This window comes from Phyllobates terribilis, unplaced genomic scaffold (genome assembly GCF_046119375.1).
Source record: "Phyllobates terribilis strain yellow unplaced genomic scaffold, ASM4611937v1 Scaffold_29__1_contigs__length_15306474, whole genome shotgun sequence".
NCBI classification, from domain to species: domain Eukaryota; kingdom Metazoa; phylum Chordata; class Amphibia; order Anura; family Dendrobatidae; genus Phyllobates; species Phyllobates terribilis.
The window spans coordinates 14,398,362-14,419,536 of record NW_027362789.1 but is presented as its reverse complement, the minus strand read 5'-3'; the positions used below and the strand labels follow the sequence as shown (position 1 = coordinate 14,419,536).

The following is a 21,175-nucleotide window of genomic DNA, read 5'->3' as shown; positions in this document are numbered from 1 at the left end:
CATATAGACGACCGGTGGAGATGTAGTCAGTAAAGCACTCTAGCCAAATATCTTTCTACAGCCGTAGTAGAAGATGAAGATGTCGTCCTATTCATGAAGTAATTATTTCTCATGTCACGTGTAATGAATATCTCCTGCAGTATTGCTAATGCCGACTGCAGTGTCGGTAAATGAGACGAGAATTAGCATTATGGAAGATGAGTCTTTGAGAAACGAGTTCAGCTACAGACTCCAAGGAAGAAACTGCTTGTTGTCTGTGGCCTAAAATATATAGGTTTTATTACTAGATGTAAAGAAGAAAACTAAATACTGTAAAATGATATATCTCCTCATATGTTTTCCCTTATTATCTCCAGTAATTGTGTAATTACACAGTATTTTTATGATGTTACGTTGGCTAATCATCTTCTCATTCAGGTCCCTACAATATCGGATGCTCTCAGTGAAGATCTTCTATTTAAAAGAAATTTCCTTATGGACCCATCAAAGATGGATATGGACAGAGACAAGATGGCGGAGAGGATATTGTGCCTCACCCTAGAGATCCTCTTCTGACTTACTGGAGAGGTGAGAGATTCTGATGACGTCACATTACCTCATTCTTATCTATGGGAGTTACAGATGGACAGAACTTGAGAGGTGAGGACCTTGGAAATGTCTGTAGTGAGATTTAATAATTTGTCTCTCCATAACCAGCATTACACAATAGTGAAGAAGACCTCTAGTGGGCGCTGTCAGGCCCCTGTGTCTGAGGGATGGGGAAGACCACAGAGCCCAATCACCGGGGCTCCATCTCACCCCCTGATACATGAGGACATCAATGACCAGAAGATCCTAGAACTCACCTACAAGATGATTGAGCTGCTGACTGGAGAGGTGACACTGCTGGGAATGCTGGGACATTATACAGTAGCGCTATGAAGGGATCGGGGGGATGACTGTATCATTGTATGTGTCAGGTTCCTATAAGATGTCAGGATGTCGCTGTCTATTTCTCCATGGAGGAGTGGGAGTATTTAGAAGGACACAAAGATTTGTACAAAGACATCATGATGGAGGTTCCCCAGCCCCTCACATCTCCAGGTAAGAGACAGGACTAAATACACACGGCCTATAATTATCTGTATGTAAAGAATTAATTCAGTCCCTGTATGTGTTTCCTCCAGATCTATCCAGTAAGAGGACAACACCAGACAGATGTCCCCGTCCTCTTCTTCAACATGACTGTAAACAAGAAGATCCCAATGTTCCTCAGGATTATCAGGTAGATGGAGAGAAGGTGTCATGAGATCTCCCCTATGATGTGTAGATGGCTGTGAAGGTCTTGTGTTCAGTCTTGTTTTATCCACCAGTATTATATGTATTATACTTGTGTAATGAGAACGGTGGAGATGGCAGGATTAGAGCTGATCATAGATGGGACTTCTCCATCTGTCTGTGACTTTTACAATATTTGTTTCAGGGTGAAGATCTGACCCATATTAATACTATAGAGACATATGTGAGGGGTGATGAGCGGTGTAAAGAGGAGATTCCTACATATGACTACCCAGGTGAGTAGTAACCACTTGTAACGAGCGAGTGTATTTGTTAATATTCGCTTTTCACACTTATAGTACGGTATTCGGGTTACTCATGATTCTGCGAGTATTTGTGTACTCGCCTCGCTATATTCGGATGTCCCGTCCTGCAGTTTTGGCGCCTTCTCTGCTGCCACTAAACATGCTGGGCTTCTTAACCAATCACAGTAATGCCGCAGACATCTTGGTTGTGGCATTACTGTGATTGGCTGGCTGCCCAGCGTCATGGGGTCTATTTAAGCCCTGCCACCGCCATTTTGTGCACATTGGATCTGGAGCCTGCATTGTAATAGCCTATGGTAAGATCGCTGAGCTGCTAGGGAGAGTGTTTAGGCCTCTTGATAAAACAAAAGCCCTTTTAAGGGCTGCCTGCAGTGTATACTAGTTTTGTGTTTAAAGGAGCCGCTCACTAGCTCCATAATACCACCAAAAATAGCTATTTTCAGAGCTGAAGGCACACAACAAAATCAGAGTACAAGGAGGGAGCGATTGTGTATTAGGTAGGGAGTGTATTAGCTAGTGTTCTTTCAGTGTCCATCTTAAAACAGCTCTTGTCAGAGGCAAAGCAATATTTTTCCAGCACACACAGAACTAGCATTTTGTGCTGCCTTTTTTTTTAGCACCGGTCTATTTTCCCTGCTGTTTTAGGGGTCAGAGCCTGGCTTCTGCAGTCCACATTAGTCCACTTAAAAAGGTGTTTGGTGCCCTACGCAAAGCAGTAGTCCAAACATTTCCTACTGCCTGCTACAAAAGAAGCATGCACCAGCCCATTTTAACCGCTATTTTGGGGTGTCAGCCTGCCTTCTGTCCATATTAGTCCACTTAAAAAGGCATTTTGTGCCCTACACAAAGCAGTAGTCCAAACTTTTCCTACCGCCTGCTACAAAGCACGCACCAGGCCATTTTAACCACTATTTTGGAAGCCACCATCCCAAGGGCCACCAATCACAAATAGTAGTTAGGCTGGAGTAGGAATACTGTCCTGGTTTGTCCACTGCACATTCTGCATAGGGTTTGTAAAAATTAGCCCTATGGGCTGAATCATGGTTGACGCAGGAAGCCGTCATCCCAAGGGCCTCCAATCACAAATAGTAGTTAGGCTGGAGTAGGAATACTGTCCTGGTTTGTCCACTGCAGAATCTGCATAGAGTTTGTAAAAATTAGCCCTATGGGCTGAGTCATGGTTGACGAAGCAAGGAAACGGGTTCTTATGGGAAGGGGTTGACGTTAACAGCAGTAGCATGAATCTGCATTTTTGGTGAATTTAGTTTGGCTTGCTCTCATCTGGAGGGATTACAAACTGTGGAGATATCCAGTCCTTGTTGAATTTAATCAGAGTAAGTCTGTCTGCATTCTCCGTGGAGAGGCGTGTGCGCCTATCAGTGATGATTGCCCCAGCGGCACTGAAAACACGCTCAGACACCACACTAGCAGCCGGGCAGGCCAGCACCTCCAAGGCATATAAGGAGAGGTCGGCCAAGTGTTTAGCTTAGACACCCAATAATTAAAGGGAACTGAAGTGTCAGAAAGGACGCACGGATGGTCACTTAAGTACCCCTTGACCATGTTCTGCAACTTATTCCTCCTTGGCATTGTTACAGGCACAGATAGCCTTTACTGTTGTGCTGGTCTATATAAATAAAAATTATTATTATTATTATTACTGTTGGATAAAATGTGTATCACGCGAGGGTCTTGCCACAGATACTTATACATGAACTGTGCCATGTGGGTCAAGCTGCAAAAAGGCAAATGTTCTGTGTCCCCAACAGTAGAAACAGTACCCACCCTCTCCTCACGCTGACTCGCTTCCTCCTCCTCCACCACCTCCTCCTCTCCAGCCCATCCAGGCTGGGCAGACATGAAGCTTGGGTTGGGTGTCCCCTCTGTAGCATTACCCCTCGGTAGCACAGAAAAACAAGTCCTCTCCCTCCTCATCCTCCCCCTCTTCACCCAATGTTGCCTCAGAATATTGGCTGGGCTGGGTAGTATCACCCATTGGGAAATCTGGCTCCATATCAACATTCTGGGCACTTAAAGCTTTCTCTTTGAGATTATGCAGTGATTGTTTCAAGAGACACAGTAGCGGGATGGTTACGCTGATAATAGCCTGATCGCTGCTCACAAGGCTGGTGCAGTACTCAAAGTTCTCAACAACCTCACAAATGTCAGCGATCCACACCCACTCAACAGATGTTATGTGTGGTGGCTGACTCTCAGTCTGACCGGCATGCTGAAGCTGGTATTCAGCTACTGCCCTCTGCTGTTCACTAATCCTCGCAAACGTAAGATAGGTGGAGTTCCACCGCGTGGGCAGGCCGCAAATGAGTCGGTGACTTGGCAAATTCAAGCGCTTATGCAGCACTGCAAAAGCAGTAGAGGAATGGCGGAAATGGGCGCTAATATGGCTCACCTTCTCAAGTAGGTACAGGAAGTCACGGAAAGTTTTCAGAAATTTCTGAACAACTATGTCCAGCACGTGAGCCATGCATGGCACGTGTACCGGCTTGCCGATCTTTAAAGCCGCCACCAGGTTACGCCCATTATCGCAGACGACCGGAGGCCACTGATTGGTCTGTTGTTTTACAGCTTGCCGCAGCTCTGTTGCAGTGTGTGCTTTCTGACCTAAACAGATCAGCTTCAGCAGAGCGTCTTGCCACTTTGCCGATGCACTACTGCACAGGTCCCAGCTTGGCAGTGATGGGGAGAATAATTCAGCAGAGGATTAGGAGCAGGAGAAGGGGAGAGAGGAAGTGGAATTTGAATAGGTGGAGACCCTGACAGAAGTTGGAACCGGATGTGTGATGTTCCAGTTTGCGCCTTTGTCCCACCCTCCACCAGGTTCCCCCAATGTGGCATGACAGAAATGTATCATCCCTGTACACGACAATTTGTCCAGGTGTCTGTTATTAGGTGGACCTTCCCGGTTACGGTGTTGGTGAGAGCATGGTTCAGATTGTTTAACACGTGCTTGTGTAACGCAGGGACGGCACATCGGGCAAAATAGTGGCGGCTGGGAACACTGTATCGTGGGGCAGCCACAGCCAAGAGATCATGGAAGACTGTGTTCCCACAAGCCCAACATCTCCATAGCTAGCAATTTGGCAATGTGCGAGTTTAGTATTTGTACCTGTGGGTGCGTGGCTGGGCATTTACGCATTCTTTCCAAGCTCTCAGGCACGGACAATTGGACACTTTGCTGGAACAAGGAAGTGGATGTGGTTGATGTTTGTTGCGTGTGAGCAACCGCAGCTTGTGGGCAGGAGGTATGAGCGCCTGCTTCTTGAACAGCAGATTCTGAAGGACATAGCCCAGGCGACATGGCATAAGTTTCCACGGAACCCAAAAGCACTACAGATACTGGCTGGTGATCAGCTTATGCAACCTTTGTCTATCCCTCATCCCCTCAAGATGACTGGACCATCATTGTAAATAAGTCCCTGTCCTTTGTGTCACCCCCCACCTCATTGTAGATCGTAAGCTCCTATGAGCAGGGTCATCATTATTTTTCCTTTAATTATTATATTATCTTTAGCTATGTTACTTATGACTGTTGAATATGAACCTCTGAATTGTAAAGCGCTGCGGAATAGGTTGTTGCTATATAAATAAAGAGTATTATTATTATTGGTTTGACCCGCAGATGCAGATTTGGTACCTTGGTGTTCCGCCCACCTACTCGGCTGCTTGGCTGCCATGTGGTTTCTCATACTCTTTGTGCTCAGGTTGCCTTTGCCCTGGCCTCTGCTCAACTTGGTATTACAGATGCTACAGACAACAATGTTTTTCTCTGAAGGACTTTCATAAAAAAAAATTCCACACAGCAGCTGAACGCCCTCTTGCCCTGACTTGGCGCACAGCGGGGGTGCTCTTGGGAACAGTTGACCCAGTTTTTACTCTGGGCAAACCACGACCCCTTGGTGCCTGTGTTGGTCCATCTTCCTCTGTGTTGCTGCCAACGGTCCAGGTCGGATCAGTGGACTCATCATCGACCACCTCGTCTTCTATCTCATCCTCCTTCCCAGTTGATATTGTAGGCTGACCTGATGGCAACTATGTCTCATCATCATCAGCCTCCACCTCTGGAGACAGTAAATGACGTTCCTCCAAGTGACTTTCTTCTGGTTGTAGGTCCTAAAATACTTGAGCATCAACGCACGCCGCCACCTCTTGTCCCTCTTCAATGCTGCATGGTGATAGGCCAGAGCCAACCAAAGGATACGTACCAAACAGATCCTCGGAGTGGCCAAGCTTGGGGTCATATGTCTCCTGTGACTGATAATGGTGGGAGGAAGGAGAACCAGCTTCAGGATTGGAAGGGCCAGCCTTCTGTGTATCCACAGTAGACTGTGTGGTCGCGGAAGTTTTGGTGCTGCTTGACAAATGCGTAGAGGCCTTGTCTGCTATCCAAGACAGAATCTGCTCTCGCTCTTGTGGCTTCCACACATGTTTACGTTCCAGACCGGGAACTTTTTCCAGGAACATTGTGGATGCATCAAGCTTCTTCTGACCTGACACAGACTGAGTGGCTTCTCGCGCACCACTGACAACACCACGTCCACGTCCCTTAACAACAGGCTTTTTTGGCATTTTGGGTTTTGTTGACAGATTTTCAGATGTTGATGGCACAAGCCAAGCTAGCTGTCAAAGGCACAGCCAAAATAATGAGTCAACCGTGACACAGCCAATAGGGCTAATTTTTACAAATCCTATGTACATTGTGCCGTGGACAAACCAGGACAGTATTCATACTCCAGCCTAACTACTATTTGTGATTGGAGGCCCTTGGGATGGTGGCTTCCTGCGTCAACCATGACTTAGCCAATAGGCCTAATTTTCACAAACCATATGCACATTGTGCAGTGGACAAATCTGGAATGTACAGTAGTCCTACCAAACTAATATTTGTCATTGGAGGCCCTTCTCACAGGTTGTGTCACATTGTGAGATAGGGGATACATATTCAATAGAAATTTACACTGATTGTTGATGACCGACTGATGGCCCTCTGAAAACTTAAATTGAGGATCACAACTACTACAATACTCCATCGTAGATAATGTTTGTCAAGGGAGGCCCTTGTCATGCAATCTTCCTGCACCTATGACACAGCCCCCAGCCCCAGGAGTAATTTTTGGAAATACGATGCACATTCTACTGGACCAAGTAGTACAGTATCAAGAAGTCTTCTCCTGCTATATAATCTGGGGAATATTGACAATCAAAATCTCTAAGCCAATCTCTAAGAAGCTTCACCAACCCATCCTGGAGGGGGGGCACCATAAATACTTTGTCCAGTGACTTGCACAAGTGATATATTTGAGCTTGTCATCGAGTTGACTAGTGCAGTTTTATTTTTACGGTTCACTGAGTTCAGCCATACCTGAGGGTCGTAGTCCGCACTCACTGCTACCTTCTAGTACTCCATGTATCTTGGCCATTTTCTCTGTAGTCTCTGCCCTTAAATTAGTTAAATAATAATGAGGGCCCTACAGTATGAATAAGTGAGGGCACTCTCAAGTGTACACAAGAGGCAACTCCAAAATTTCTAGAGGAGGGCACTTCAAAATGTTTGTTACAGGGCCACACAAGGGCTCTCACAAAACTCAGCTTTCCTGCTTACTGCAGGCGATCTGAACATTTGAATTTAGGGCCCGAGTCTCACATGGTGGTGGAGGAGGAGGGTCAAGCCCAATGCTACAATGAGCATATTGTAAACTGCTATGGAATGTGTATTCCACTATCTGAGTGTCAATGATGGAGGGATCGCCCAAATGTCTAAGTAATAGCTGTCCATCCAAAACGCATGTTACAGAGCCACCTGAGGCCTCTCAGGTCAAATATCTACATACATACTGATACTTTCTAGCTGTGCTTGTAAAGTGCTGGGGAATAGCGCACTAAAGATGATGTATGACAGACGGACCTACAAAATGTATAAGTCAGGGCCCTCCCAATTATAAAAGGCGAAAAAAAAAAAGCCACAACAGTATGTGTGAACAAACGCTAAAAGGGGTATTTTTTGGTTTCTCTGATTTATTTAGCCTTATATACAAGTGATTGTGCAGGAAATACTGTTTCTTAACCTTTTTGGCCTGTTAAATGCAATTTAGGTTAAGTTTGGTAGTTGTTCTTGTGTGTCTGTAAAAGTGGCGTAACACTGCGACAAACTTATCCCCAGAAACCATATGTGAGTCAGAAATGCATGCAGGCACATTCTCCAGGCTCTTCCCATTCTGTTTCATCACTTTCCCATCCATTTCACTTTCCCATCATCTTTTCCTCAGGCCCCTTTGTAGGGTCCAGCAGAAAATTATTCGCAATTCCCATTGACTTACATTGTACTCGCTATTCTGAACGAATACGCAATTATTACAAAGTACTATATATATAGCGAGTATAGCGATTACGAATATTACGGTACTCGCTCATCACTAGTAAACACTAAATGCAGAGAAGTCACAGATTCTTCTTAGTCACCGGCTGTGGCTGCTTTATCGGTGGTGTAGTCCGGCTGTATCACAATCGTGTGATCACCATTTTGCCTCTAGACCACAACATTCTCCTCCACCCAAAACTGTTCAGATGATTTTGGGCACTGAAAGCCCTTTTCTATAGAATTTACAACCTGGAGGATCCACCTCCCCCCTGGGATTAGAAGATGCTGACCGTTACCTGATGACAAGTTAGAAAATCACTTGAAGTAAAATATCATGATGGGCCTCTAAGAGAAAGTGGAGGGTAATGATGCTGTTGGCTTCCTAGAACCCTGATATCTTATTGGATGAATCTACCTTCTCTCCCTTCTGTGCTGCTGAATGTGCTCATATGGTCCCTACAAGACCAGGTCCAGTCTTTCTGGCCAAACTTCACTTTTATGATCGACAACATTAAATGTGCAGTGAGGCCAAGTGTGAATTTCTGTACAATAACAGCAGAGTTTCCCTTTATCCTGACTTTTCAATTTTTTTTAAAACTAACTTCAAACAGGATTGTGACAAACTAAACAAAAAAACATTACACCTGTGCCATGATATATCTCTAAGCTAAATTTAAGACGCCTCAGCTCTGCACTATTATAAAAAGTTCTCTTTGAGTGTCTAATATTTCTTCTTGAAACTCATCTGACAGAAAATATTGTCCCTTACGATAGTTTAGATTGCCAAGAGCCACCGAGCCCCATACTCCAATTACCCCAGAGAGGTTTCACCACTAGTTACTCACTACTTACTGATGGAGACTGCTGAGTTTGATCATTTCAGTAGATGTGTTATGGTCTATACTCACAGTTTTTGACTACAGTAGTTAGTGCCCAAAATACTCTGATTTAACCCCTTCCTGCAGCCAGTTTTGTGTTCCTATCTGGGCCCATTTTTCAAATCTGACGTGTGTCACTTTATATGATGATAACTTTGGAATTCTTCACAAAGGATAATAGGAAACAAATGGACCTTACAAATTATTTTCCAACTTCTCTTGAATCCGACAATCCCCTATATACGGTTGCACACTACTGTCTGGGCACATGGCAGGTTAAGAAGGGAAGGAGCGCCATTTAGCTATTTGAATATAGATCTTGCTCGAATAGTTTGCAGACACAATGTATTGGGGACACTGTTCATGGTCACCTGGCAGCGCAAAAGATGGATACCACAAACAGGCTTGGCGTCATCTACTCCATTTTCCAGATCCCAGGGTTTGCCTTGCTCATCACCCTTTAACCCCTCTACATGGATTTGGACTTAGACAGAGACCCCTAGGCTTGGGCCACAGTGTTTCCTGCTGTTCTATTGAGTGAAATGGCAAGAATAATAGTCACTTAACCGGGTCACAACATGGAGGTCAATGAAAATAGAAAATCACACAAGAGTAGTCAGTAAACGGGCCGAGGTCACAACAGGAAACAAATACACAAGCCGAGAGCTGAGCACAGAGGACTGAACCAGAGGAGAACAGGGCTGTATCTGGCAGCTTCTGGTAATATGCACAAAAAGCAAAGCCACACTAAGAAGAATTAAAATTCCCCCAATATTCAAGAAGAAATAGAGCAAAAAAGGGCAGCAATGTTTACCTGCCCAGATGTTCAGAACTAAATGCACTAACAGGGTGCAGTATACCCACATACAGATGGCGGCTACACGGGTGCAAAATACTGATGAGACAATCATTCACAACCAACCTACAATCACTCACAACCTACCATTTCATGGAGGGGTGACTGCTTAGTATTTGAATTACTCACAAAAAGGTTTGTATAGGGTGCTGTTCACACTTGGGTAGTTCACAGTATCGGCTTACAGCCTATTAGTTACGCCCATACTATTAGATTAGGCGGGCTGCCCGGTACTATCCATATATTATATATATGCATTTTTGCACTTTTTTATCCCAGGGTGCAGCCAGGCCCATCAGTGCGGGCATTGTAAACTGTGTCTGTTCTCATGGAGTGCACTTGGATAGTACCGGGCAGCCCACCTAATCTAATAGTATGGCCGTAACTAATAGGCTGTAAGTCAGATACTGTGCATTATCCAAGTGTGAACAGCTCCATATACAAGCCTTTTTGTGTGCAATTCAAATACTACGCAGTCACCCCCTCCATGAAATGGTAGGTTGTGAGTGATTGTCTCATCAGTATTTTGTCTCACCTGTGTAGCCGCCATCTTTATGTGGGTTTGCTGCACCCTGGTAGTGCATTTACAGTACTTCTGAAGATCTGGGCAGGTACATACTGCTGCCCTATTTAGCTGTGTTTTAGCTTTTGGCAATATGCTTTGAGCTTTAGCAGGGTGCGGTGCTTTCCAATTGGCTAAAGCACGGAGCAGATTACTCCAGCTGGACAGCACACACATCCATACTGCCAGACTGGATGGTACTACAGGTCCCAGACACTCTAATCTTAGTGGCTGGACAGAAGCTGTACCTCCCAGTAGCTTCTGGTTCTGACGTCTCCTCCATCACCAGCGCCACCTGCAGGATGAATAAGGCGGCTCCTGGTGAGAGAAGCAGACGTCGCAGGAGCAGATCCCAGAGGAGATGGGATACACTATTTGCAGAAGCCCTAATGTGACCAAATTGCAGAAAACCAGAACAGTAGAAATCCTCATAAAGTGACTCCATTTTGGAAATTATAACCCTCAGTGAAATAATCTATAGGAGTAGTGACTATATTGACTCCACAGGCACTTTTCGGAAATTAGTACACAGTGGATGTTGGTGAGTGAAAATAACAAATATATAGTTTCATTACCCAACACATAGTGCCCAGATTGTGCTCCAGGAGACACACACCGTAAATTAAGTGGGTTCTTCTCATTATAGTAATGCCAAATACATGGATGCTAAATGTGTTTTGGGCGCATTGCAAGGCTCAGAAGTGAGGGGGAGATTTGACTTTGGGGGAGCGGATATTGCTGGATTGGTTTATGGAAGCCATGTTGCTTTTCAAAAGCCTTTGAGTCACTAATAATGTGGAAACCTCTGGTTTTCCATTGACAGATTGTAACGGGTCTGGGAGGCGGAACCTCTGAGCAACTATACAAGGGGGCGGTCCTTGTAAGGAAGCGGGTGGCTCCCAGCGAAGACGGGCAGGTAGTCACGGCAAGTGACAGGGACAGTCTCTGGGTAGAAGGGCAGGTAGTCACGGCAAGTGACAGGGACAGTCTCTGGGTAGAAGGACAGGCACTCACGGCAAGTGACAGGGACAGTCTCTGGGTAGAAGGACAGCAGGCAGGTGACTGGTGAGCGCTCCCAGGTGAGCACGCGAGAGTCTCTGGACAGGCAGGTGGTCACGGCTAGTGACGGCAGAGCCTCCAGGTAGGCTAGCAGGCAGGTAGCAGGTGAGCGCTCCTAGGTGAGCAGGCGAGAGTCTCTGGACAGGCAGGTGGTCACGGCAAGTGACGGCGGAGCCTCCAGGTAGGCTAGCAGGCAGGTAGCAGATGAGCGCTCCCAGGTGAGCAGACAAGAGTCTCTGGACAGGCAGGTGGTCACGGCAAGTGACGGCGGAGCCTCCAGGTAGGCTAGCAGGCAGGTAGCAGATGAGCGCTCCCAGGTGAGCGGGCAGGCTGGTCCATAGACAGACTGACAGGTGTCGGAAGGCAGACCGTCGGACCGCAGGCTTGCAAGCAGGTAAACGGATATCTGGCAGGTATCAAGCAGGAATCTGGCAGGTGACTGGCAGGTAACAGGCAGGAATCTGGCAGGTGACTGGCAGGTAACTGGAAACGGGACCTGAGGGCTGAAGCAGAGTGAAGGCTTTGCAACAACATTGCTCGGGCACCTCCATTTTGGAGGAGGTGCCTTATATATGGTGAAGTCCTCCGGCCATTGGCCGGGGACTCCTTAGGACGGCGCGCGCTGCCCCTTTAAGAGAGGGGGAGCGCGCGCGCGCGCGCCCTAAGCACCGTGGCCGGGAAGCAGCGCGCGCTGCCAGCAGAGCGGGAGGAAGACGCCGGGCACAGAGCGGAGAGGTGAGGGGAACAGCGTCCCTGCCTAGCAGGAGGCAGGGACGCCGACGCTACAGTACCCCCCCCTTTAGGCCCCCCCTTTTTTAGGCCAGAGAGAAATTTATCAAGGATAAGAGGGGCATGGATGTTCTCCCGGGGCTCCCACGTTCTCTCCTCAGGACCAAACCCCTTCCAATCTACCAGAAAAAAGGTTTTTCCTCTTACCCTTTTGGTGGCCAGAATGTTCTCTACCTCAAACTCGTTCTCAGCGGAAACCGGAGCAGGAGGCGTACCTGTAGACTTGGAAAAAGAGTTAAGTACCACGGGTTTGAGGAGAGATACCTGGAAGGAGTTAGGGATCCGTAAGTTGGCTGGGAGTTTTAATTTATAGGCCACCGGGTTGATCTGTTTGATAACTTCCAGTGGGCCGATGAACCGAGGCCCTAACTTGTAGGAGGGAATCTTGAGCCGGACATATTTGGATGAGAGCCAGACTTTATCTCCAGGACGGAATTGTGGAGGATCCAGGCGTTTCTTGTCAGCGTGTTTTTTCATCCGTTCGGACGACTGAAGGAGTGCGGATCGGGTACTCTCCCAAATGGAGGAGAATTCGCGAACGAGAGATTCCGCAGCCGGATTGTCCACCGAGGTGGAGACGGGAAATGGGATCCGAGGATGCTGACCGAAGACTACAAAAAACGGGGATTTGGAGGAAGATTCGCTCTCGTAATTATTGTAAGAGAACTCGGCCCATGGTAGGAGATCCACCCAGTCCGAATGGTGGGCATTAACGAAGTGCCGGAGGTAACTGGTCAGGTTCTGATTGATCCGCTCCACTTGACCATTGGACTGTGGATGGTAAGCGGAGGAGAAGTCCAGAGTGACGTCAAGCAACTTACATGTGGCTCTCCAGAAGCGTGAGGTGAACTGAACCCCACGATCTGACACGATGTGGAGGGGCTGGCCATGGAGACGGAAGATGTGGCGGATAAAGTCTTTAGCCAGTTCGGGTGCAGACGGGAGACCCGGCAGGGGAATGAAGTGCGCCATCTTGGAGAAGCGATCAGCGACCACCCAAATCACCGTACAACCGGCAGAGACAGGAAGATCCGTTATAAAGTCCATAGCAATATGCTGCCACGGGGCAGCAGGTACTGGAAGAGGAAGAAAGCGACCGGCTGGCAGGTGTCTCGGAACTTTGTTGTGGGCGCAGGACACACAGGCAGAAACAAAGTCTATTACATCCTTGTGCAGGGTAGGCCACCAGTAATGCCGGGTAATGAGCTGGAGGGTGTTTTTCTGACCGGCGTGGCCAGCTAGCTTAGACGAATGACCCCAGTGTAGGACCTTCTTCCGATCAGGTACAGTTACAAACGTCTTACCGGGAGGGAGACGATTTAGATTCACGGGAGCCACTTGCATTACTCTGGCGGGATCAATGATGTGCTTAGGTTCCTCCTCTAGATCAGATACCAGGAAGGATCGGGACAAGGCGTCAGCTTTGATGTTTTTGTCTACTGGGCGAAAATGAAGAACAAAATCAAAGCAGGCGAAAAACAAGGACCACCGGGCTTGGCGCGGGTTAAGTCTCTGGGCGCTCTGAAGGTAAGCCAAGTTCTTGTGGTCCGTGTAAATTATTACCGGGTGAAGAGCCCCCTCGAGCAGGTAACGCCACTCCTCCAGTGCCAGCTTAATGGCTAACAATTCACGGTCTCCAATAGAATAGTTGCGCTCAGAAGAGGAGAAGAGTTTGGAAAAAAAAACGCAGGTTACCATTCTTCCGGAAGATGACTTTTGGGTAAGTACCGCCCCGACTCCGGAGGAGGAAGCGTCAACTTCTAGGAAGAATTGTTTGTTGCCGTCCGGACGATGAAGCACCGGGGCGGAGGAGAAGGCCTGTTTTAAGGAAAGAAAGGCCTCCTCAGCTTCGGGTGGCCATCTTCTGGGATTAGTCCCCTTACGGGTGAGCGCAGAGATAGGGGCAGTCCGGGAAGAGAAGTGCGGTATGAAGAGGCGGTAATAGTTGGCGAAGCCCAGGAACCGCTGAATAGCCTTCAACCCCTCTGGTCGGGGCCACTTCTGGATGGCAGACAGTTTCTCAGGATCCATTTGTAGGCCGGTCTGAGAGATTATGTAGCCCAGAAATGGAAGAGAGGTCTGCTCAAAGATGCACTTCTCATATTTAGCGTAGAGGTGGTTCTGCCTGAGCCTGAGCAGGACCCGACGAACATCCCTCCGGTGAGTAGGAAGGTCCGGAGAGAAGACCAAGATGTCGTCCAGGTACACCACCACGCAGGAGTAGAGAAGGTCACGGAAGATGTCATTGACCAACTCTTGAAAGACGGCAGGAGCGTTACAGAGACCGAAGGGCATTACAAGGTACTCATAGTGGCCGTCCCGGGTGTTGAATGCCGTCTTCCACTCATCCCCTTGACGAATACGGACCAGGTTATACGCCCCACGGAGATCCAGTTTGGTGAAGATTCTAGCCCCCCTCAGGCAGTCAAATAATTCAGGAATGAGCGGGAGGGGGTATTTATTCTTCACTGTAATCTGGTTAAGGCCTCTATAATCTATACATGGACGGAGTGAGCCGTCCTTCTTTTTGACGAAGAAGAAGCCTGCTCCCGTCGGGGAGGTAGATTTCCGGATAAATCCCCGGGCCAGATTCTCCTCAATATATTCTGACATGGACCGGGTCTCCGCTGCGGACAAAGGGTAGATACGCCCACGGGGAGGAGTAGAGCCGGGTATCAGGTCAATTGGACAATCGTATGGTCTATGAGGGGGTAATGTCTCTGCTTCTTTTTTATTGAAGACATCCGCATAAGACCAATAGGGAACCGGTAGACCGGGTAGACTGATTGGGGTAGGAGAAGGACGAGCAGGATGAACGGGAGCTAGACAAGTACTATGGCAGTCCTGTCCCCAGCGAAGGACTTCTCCGGTCTGCCAGTCAAGCACGGGTGCATGTTTCTGGAGCCAAGGTAGGCCTAACAAGAGTGCGTGAGAGAGTCCAGGCAGAACATGAAAGGAGATGCTCTCAGAATGCAGCATTTCCACCTGCAGAGTTATGGATTCGGTGATGAGTTGGATGGGATGTGGTAAGAGGCCCCCATCCACGGCGGCGACAGATAAAGGTACGGCCAGTGGTTTGGTGGGAATGCGGTATTTCTCTACCAGAGACTGAGAAATGAGATTTCCAGCAGCTCCTGAGTCAAGTTGAGCCAGTTCGAAATAGCGGTTCTCTCCGCAGGAGATAGAGACTGACAGCATCAGAGATGGAGAGGGTTTACTTTTGTCTAGGGCGACCTCTCTGAGCGATCCTAGACACAGGCGTTTCCCGACCTCTCTGGGCAGGAACGGATCCGGTGCTCCTTACTGCCACAGTAGAAGCAGCTCCCCTCGGCACGGCGTAAGTCTTGACGGGTTTTGACCATCTTGGTCTGGTCGACCTGCATAGGCTCAGGTGAGTGTGCCTGGGGAGTAACGGAGGGAGTGACGGGTTTCTGGAAGGTGGGGACTAGACGTGGAAACCTCCTCTCACGGGTGACCTCTTTGGCGCGCTCCTGGAATCGGATGTCAATCCGGGTGGCAAGTGTTATTAAGTCATCGAGAGTGGTAGGAGTGTCCCGACCGGCGAGTTCATCTTTAATACGGCCGGACAGACACCAGAGCGTCGTTATCCCAGGCCAGCTCCGAAGCAAGGGTACGGAACTGTATGGCATATTGGCCCACGGTGAGATCTCCTTGACGGAGGCGTAGCAGAGACGATGCGGATGAGGTCTTCCGTCCGGGTTCGTCGAAGACTTTCCGGAAAGCCGTGAGAAAGGCTGGCAGGTCGGACACCAGGGGATCTCCTCTCTCCCACAGAGGATTTAGCCAAGCCAGAGCCTCCCCCGTGAGGTGGGACATGATAAAGGCTACTTTGGACCGGTCGGAGATAAACTGGTGGGACAAGAGTTCAAAGTGCAGGGTGCACTGGTTTATGAAGCCCCGAGCTTGAGCGGAGTCACCTCCGAAACGAGAAGGTGCAGAAAACCGGGGTCCGGGACAGGATACCATGGTATTGGTGGGCAGCGGCGCTGCCGGGTTGCGAGTCATGACACTAGCGGTGGTTGCAGGTGGAGCAGACAGAGTGTCCAGGCGAGAGTTGACACTCCGCAGGTGACTCAGGATGGACTCCTGTTGGGACCTCTGACGGGACAGTTCATGACATAGGTCCGAGAGTGAGGGAGCTTGGGTGCCACCGGATTCCATGGCCCGAGCAAACTGTAACGGGTCTGGGAGGCGGAACCTCTGAGCAACTATACAAGGCGGCGGTCCTTGTAAGGAAGCGGGTGGCTCCCAGGGAAGACGGGCAGGTAGTCACGGCAAGTGACAGGGACAGTCTCTGGGTAGAAGGGCAGGTAGTCACGGCAAGTGACAGGGACAGTCTCTGGGTAGAAGGACAGGTACTCACGGCAAGTGACAGGGACAGTCTCTGGGTAGAAGGACAGCAGGCAGGTGACTGGTGAGCGCTCCCAGGTGAGCGGGCGAGTGTCTCTGGACAGGCAGGTGGTCACGGCAAGTGACAGCGTAGCCTCCAGGTAGGCTAGCAGGCAGGTAGCAGGTGAGCGCTCCCAGGTGAGCAGACAAGAGTCTCTGGACAGGCAGGTGGTCACGGCAAGTGACGGCGGAGCCTCCAGGTAGGCTAGCAGGCAGGTAGCAGATGAGCGCTCCCAGGTGTCGGAAGGCAGACCGTCGGACCGCAGGCTTGCAAGCAGGTAAACGGATATCTGGCAGGTATCAAGCAGGAATCTGGCAGGTGACTGGCAGGTAACAGGCAGGAATCTGGCAGGTGACTGGCAGGTAACAGGCAGGAATCTGGCAGGTGACTGGCAGGTAACAGGCAGGAATCTGGCAGGTGACTGGCAGGTAACTGGAAACGGGACCTGAGGGCTGAAGCAGAGTGAAGGCTTTGCAACAACATTGCTCGGGCACCTCCATTTTGGAGGAGGTGCCTTATATATGGTGAAGTCCTCCGGCCATTGGCCGGGGACTCCTTAGGACGGCGCGCGCTGCCCCTTTAAGAGAGGGGGAGCGCGCGCGCGCCCTAAGCACCGTGGCCTGGAAGCAGTGCGCGCTTCCAGCAGAGCGGGAGGAAGACGCCGGGCACAGAGCGGAGAGGTGAGGGGAACAGCGTCCCTGCCTAGCAGGAGGCAGGGACGCCGACGCTACACAGATGATGGACCTGAGTGGGGACTTGTTTTTTGTGAGATGAGTAGAAGTTTTTATTGGTATTATTTCACCTACGTAACATTTTTTGGTGGCTTTTTATTCCGTAATTTGGAGACAGAATGAACAAACAGTTGAACACCACGCTCTACTGGTTCATCCTATGAGGTTTTCTATTAGAATGTGAACTGTTATTGTCCTGGTGAATAATGATGGCTAACATAAGGCAAAATAAAAAAAAATCACAGAAAAAGATACAGCCTTACCAACACCAAATCATATAACAAATGCACTGGCAGGATGCCGCTGACCCCCATGATAAAGGGGGGGGGGGGGCAGCGCAGGTGCAAAATACTGAGGGAGCAACCACTCACAAACCTACCAATTCATGGAGAGGGTGATTACTTAGTATTAAAGATGCACACAGATGAGGCTAGCATAGGACGCCAGTCACACAGGCAGGTTTGATGCACAGTGTCTGGCTTAGCCTATATGCAAATTGCCTCTTCAGAGAAAAAGAGGACTTGGACTCTATAGCGCCACCTATTGGAAGCAGCAATCCTTCAAGTCACAATCAACCCTTTAACAAGACATGCAATATGACTTAAGATAGAAGCCAAATCAGAATCTCAATTTGCAGACACGGTGTTTCGGGCTGTTGGCCCTCGTCAGTGCAAAGTATGAGAACTGATTTGGCTAGGTGAGAGGCTCTGGACTGAGGTCTAAGGGGTAATGTTTCTCCTTGTGGAGAGTGAGATACCACCTCTGACACGTCAAGGTAAGGAGGCTTATTCACCAAGCAATGCTCTTCTGGGAAATGTAATATGCAAATTGCCTCTTCAGAGAAAAAGAGGACTTGAACTCTATAGCGCCACCTATTGGTAGCAGCAATTCTACAAGTCGCTATCAACCCTTTAACGAGTCATGCAATATGACTTAGGATAAAAGCCAAATCAGAATCTCAATTTGCAGACGCGGAGTTTCGGGCTGTTGGCCCTCGTCAGTGCAAAGTATGAGAACTGATTTGGATAGATGAGAGTCTCTGGACTGAGGTCTAAGGGGTAACATTTCTCCTTGTGGAGAGTGACTAGTGATGTTGCCCATACTATTAGATCAGGAGGGCTGCCTAGCACTATATAAGTGCACCCCACATAGACAGACACTCGAGTACACCCAAGAAACACTAAAATACTAGTGCATTTGTTATCAGATTTAGTGTTAGTAAGGCTGATTTTTTTCTTGGTTTTATTCTTGGCAGATGACTGTACCAGGAGATCAGAGGAACAGCTGACATCTTCAATTTTTAAATCAGATGACCTTGAGATCACACAGGATACAATTGAAGTGAATGCCATTTCTCCAGATATACCATCATCTGTTCACAGCAAAGATCTGTCATCTGATCCTTTGAAACAGATCCTGTCTTCTGATTCATTACCGACTACTAAGGAAAACCAAAGTCACAAAATAAGCATTAAAAAACAAACTGCTCCTAAAGCAAAGAAGCCATTTTTCTGTTCAGAATATGGAAATAGTTTTTTCCTTGAAAAGTCTTTTCTTAAACATCAAAACATTCGCACAGCAGAGAATAGATTTTTTTGTTTCAAGTGTGGGAAATGTTTTAACCAGAAATCAAATCTTGTTAATCACCAGAGAAGTCACAAAGAGGAGAAGCCATTTTCTTGTTCAGAATGTGGAAAATGTTTTACAGATAATTCAAGTTTAATCAGACATCAGAGAACTCACACAGGGGAGAAGCCTTTTTCCTGTTCAGAATGTGGGAAATGTTTTAAACAGAAAGTGCATCTTGATAACCATCAGACAACTCACACAGGAGAGAAGCCATTTTTTTGTTCAGAATGTGAAAAATGTTTTACAGATAATTCAAGTTTAATCAGACATCAGAGAACTCACACAGGGGAGAAGCATTGTTCCTGTTCAGAATGTGGAAAATGTTTTATCCAGAAATCAGCTTTGGTTAATCACCAGAGAACTCATACAGGAGTGAAGCCTTTTTCCTGTTCAGAATGTGGGAAATGTTTTAGCCAGAAATCAGATTTGGTTAAGCACCAGAGAACTCACACAGGAGAGAAGCCTTTTTCCTGTTCAGAATGTGGGAAATGTTTTAGCCAGAAATCAGATTTGGTTAGTCACCAGAGAACCCACACAGGGGAGAAGCCTTTTTCCTGTTCAGAATGTGGGAATTGTTACAACCAGAAAACAAATCTTGTTAATCACCAGAGAAGTCACACAGGGGAGAAGCCTTTTTCTTGTTCAGAATGTGGAAAATGTTTTACAAATAAATCAAGTTTAATCAGACATCAGAGAACTCACACAGGGGAGAAGCCTTTTTCTTGCTCAGAATGTGGTAAATGTTTTAAACAGAAAGTGCATCTTGATAACCACCAGACAACCCACACAGGAGAGAAGCCTTTTTCTTGTTCAGAATGTGGAAAATGTTTTAAATTGAAATCACGTTTTATCAGACACCGGAGAACTCACACAGGGGAGAAGTCTTTTTCCTGTTTCGAATGTTGAAAATGTTTTAGCCAGAAATCAGATTTGGTTAAGCACCAGAGAATTCACACAGAGGAGAAGCCTTTTTCCTGTTCAGAATGTGGAAAATGTTTTGTGAAGAAATCATCACTTCTTAGTCACCAGAGAACTCACACAGGGGAGAAGCCTTTTTCATGTTCTTAATGTGGGAAATGTTTTACACGGAAATCAACTCTTATTAAACTTCAGAGAACTCACACAGGGGAGAAGCCTTTTTCATTTTTAACCGAAAATTGTATCTTAAAGGGTTTGTCCACTACTAGGACAACTATTTCTCTTTCCTCAAGGTTGGCCTTGTTAAAATAAAAACACTCATATACAGGTCCTGTTCTGGCACTGTTCCATTGGTGCCACAACTTGCGTTCCCGGGGCTCACATAAGGATAGGGCATCAATGTATTATCGTCTGGGGTCCCGCACGCGCCTCCCCTGACGATCAGCTGTTAACTGTACCGGCGGCGGCTGCCGCCGGCTGGAAGTCCTTACCTGCGGTGCTTGGCCATCAAGTTGTAGTGGCCGCCGCTTGTAACTGCACATCAGCCTCCCGTTCAATTGAATGGAAGGCGGATGCAAAGTACCCCGTGGCGGCCACTACAGATGGACGGCTAAGCAGCACAGGTAAGGACTTCTGGAGGGTGGTAGCCGCTGCCGGCACCGATAACAGCTGATCAGCGGGGGTGCCGCGTGCAATGACTCATCCTCAAAATGAAATGTATAAAATATGTAGAAGATTTCATATATGTTGCAAGCCATATCAGATGATTCAAAAGTCAATTTCTTCAGAAAGAGTTAAAAATTCAAAACTATGACTTCTCTCTAAAAAACAAAATGGCCGAAATAAACAGACAGAGGCAGGTGAGACGACCAGGTCACAGTGACATCCTGGAATGTAGACTGAAGAACAGGCAATGTCTTTTCTAAATAGAGCTTTTCTGGAGATTTTTGACAAGAGACATAATTGGTTTAGGGAGTGGCTAAGGAAAAAGTGTAATTATATGTTGTATAAAAATGTTACAATGTATCATTAGTTATTTATTATTTTATACAGTAAAATTGTGAAGTTATATAGATTTTGGTAGATTTATATATATATACACTTATATACAGTAGAGATTGTATATAATTGTATTTATATATATTTATAGTAATAATTAAAAATGAATTAATAAACTAGAACGTCATATATAAATTAAAGCAGCAATATTTTGGATTGCATTAGAATCAATATAAGATATTTAAATAATTATGTTTCTGTATGAATTTGATATTTAATTTTATCTTTTATGTATCCTTAGAGTTTTCATTCCAAAGCAGGATTTGATCAAACAACTCTAAAATTGATTTATTTCTTTATTCACACAGGAAGTAGGAAAAAATT

General features: G+C 47.2%; 2 protein-coding genes across 2 annotated transcripts in view; one reads left to right on the top strand and one right to left on the bottom strand.

The window, feature by feature from the left end:
• The window catches only part of LOC141178644 (uncharacterized), a 1,052,471-nt gene that overhangs the window by 682,592 nt on the left and 348,704 nt on the right, over positions 1–21,175 (bottom strand). The window lies entirely within an intron of this gene.
• LOC141178640 (uncharacterized) lies at positions 398–20,122 on the top strand. Its single transcript, XM_073660529.1, has 6 exons — positions 398–567; positions 697–876; positions 960–1,083; positions 1,167–1,264; positions 1,463–1,553; positions 18,501–20,122. Exons 2-6 carry the CDS (start codon positions 853–855, stop codon positions 19,778–19,780), a joined length of 1,617 nt encoding a protein of 538 aa, XP_073516630.1. The 5' UTR covers positions 398–567; positions 697–852; the 3' UTR covers positions 19,781–20,122.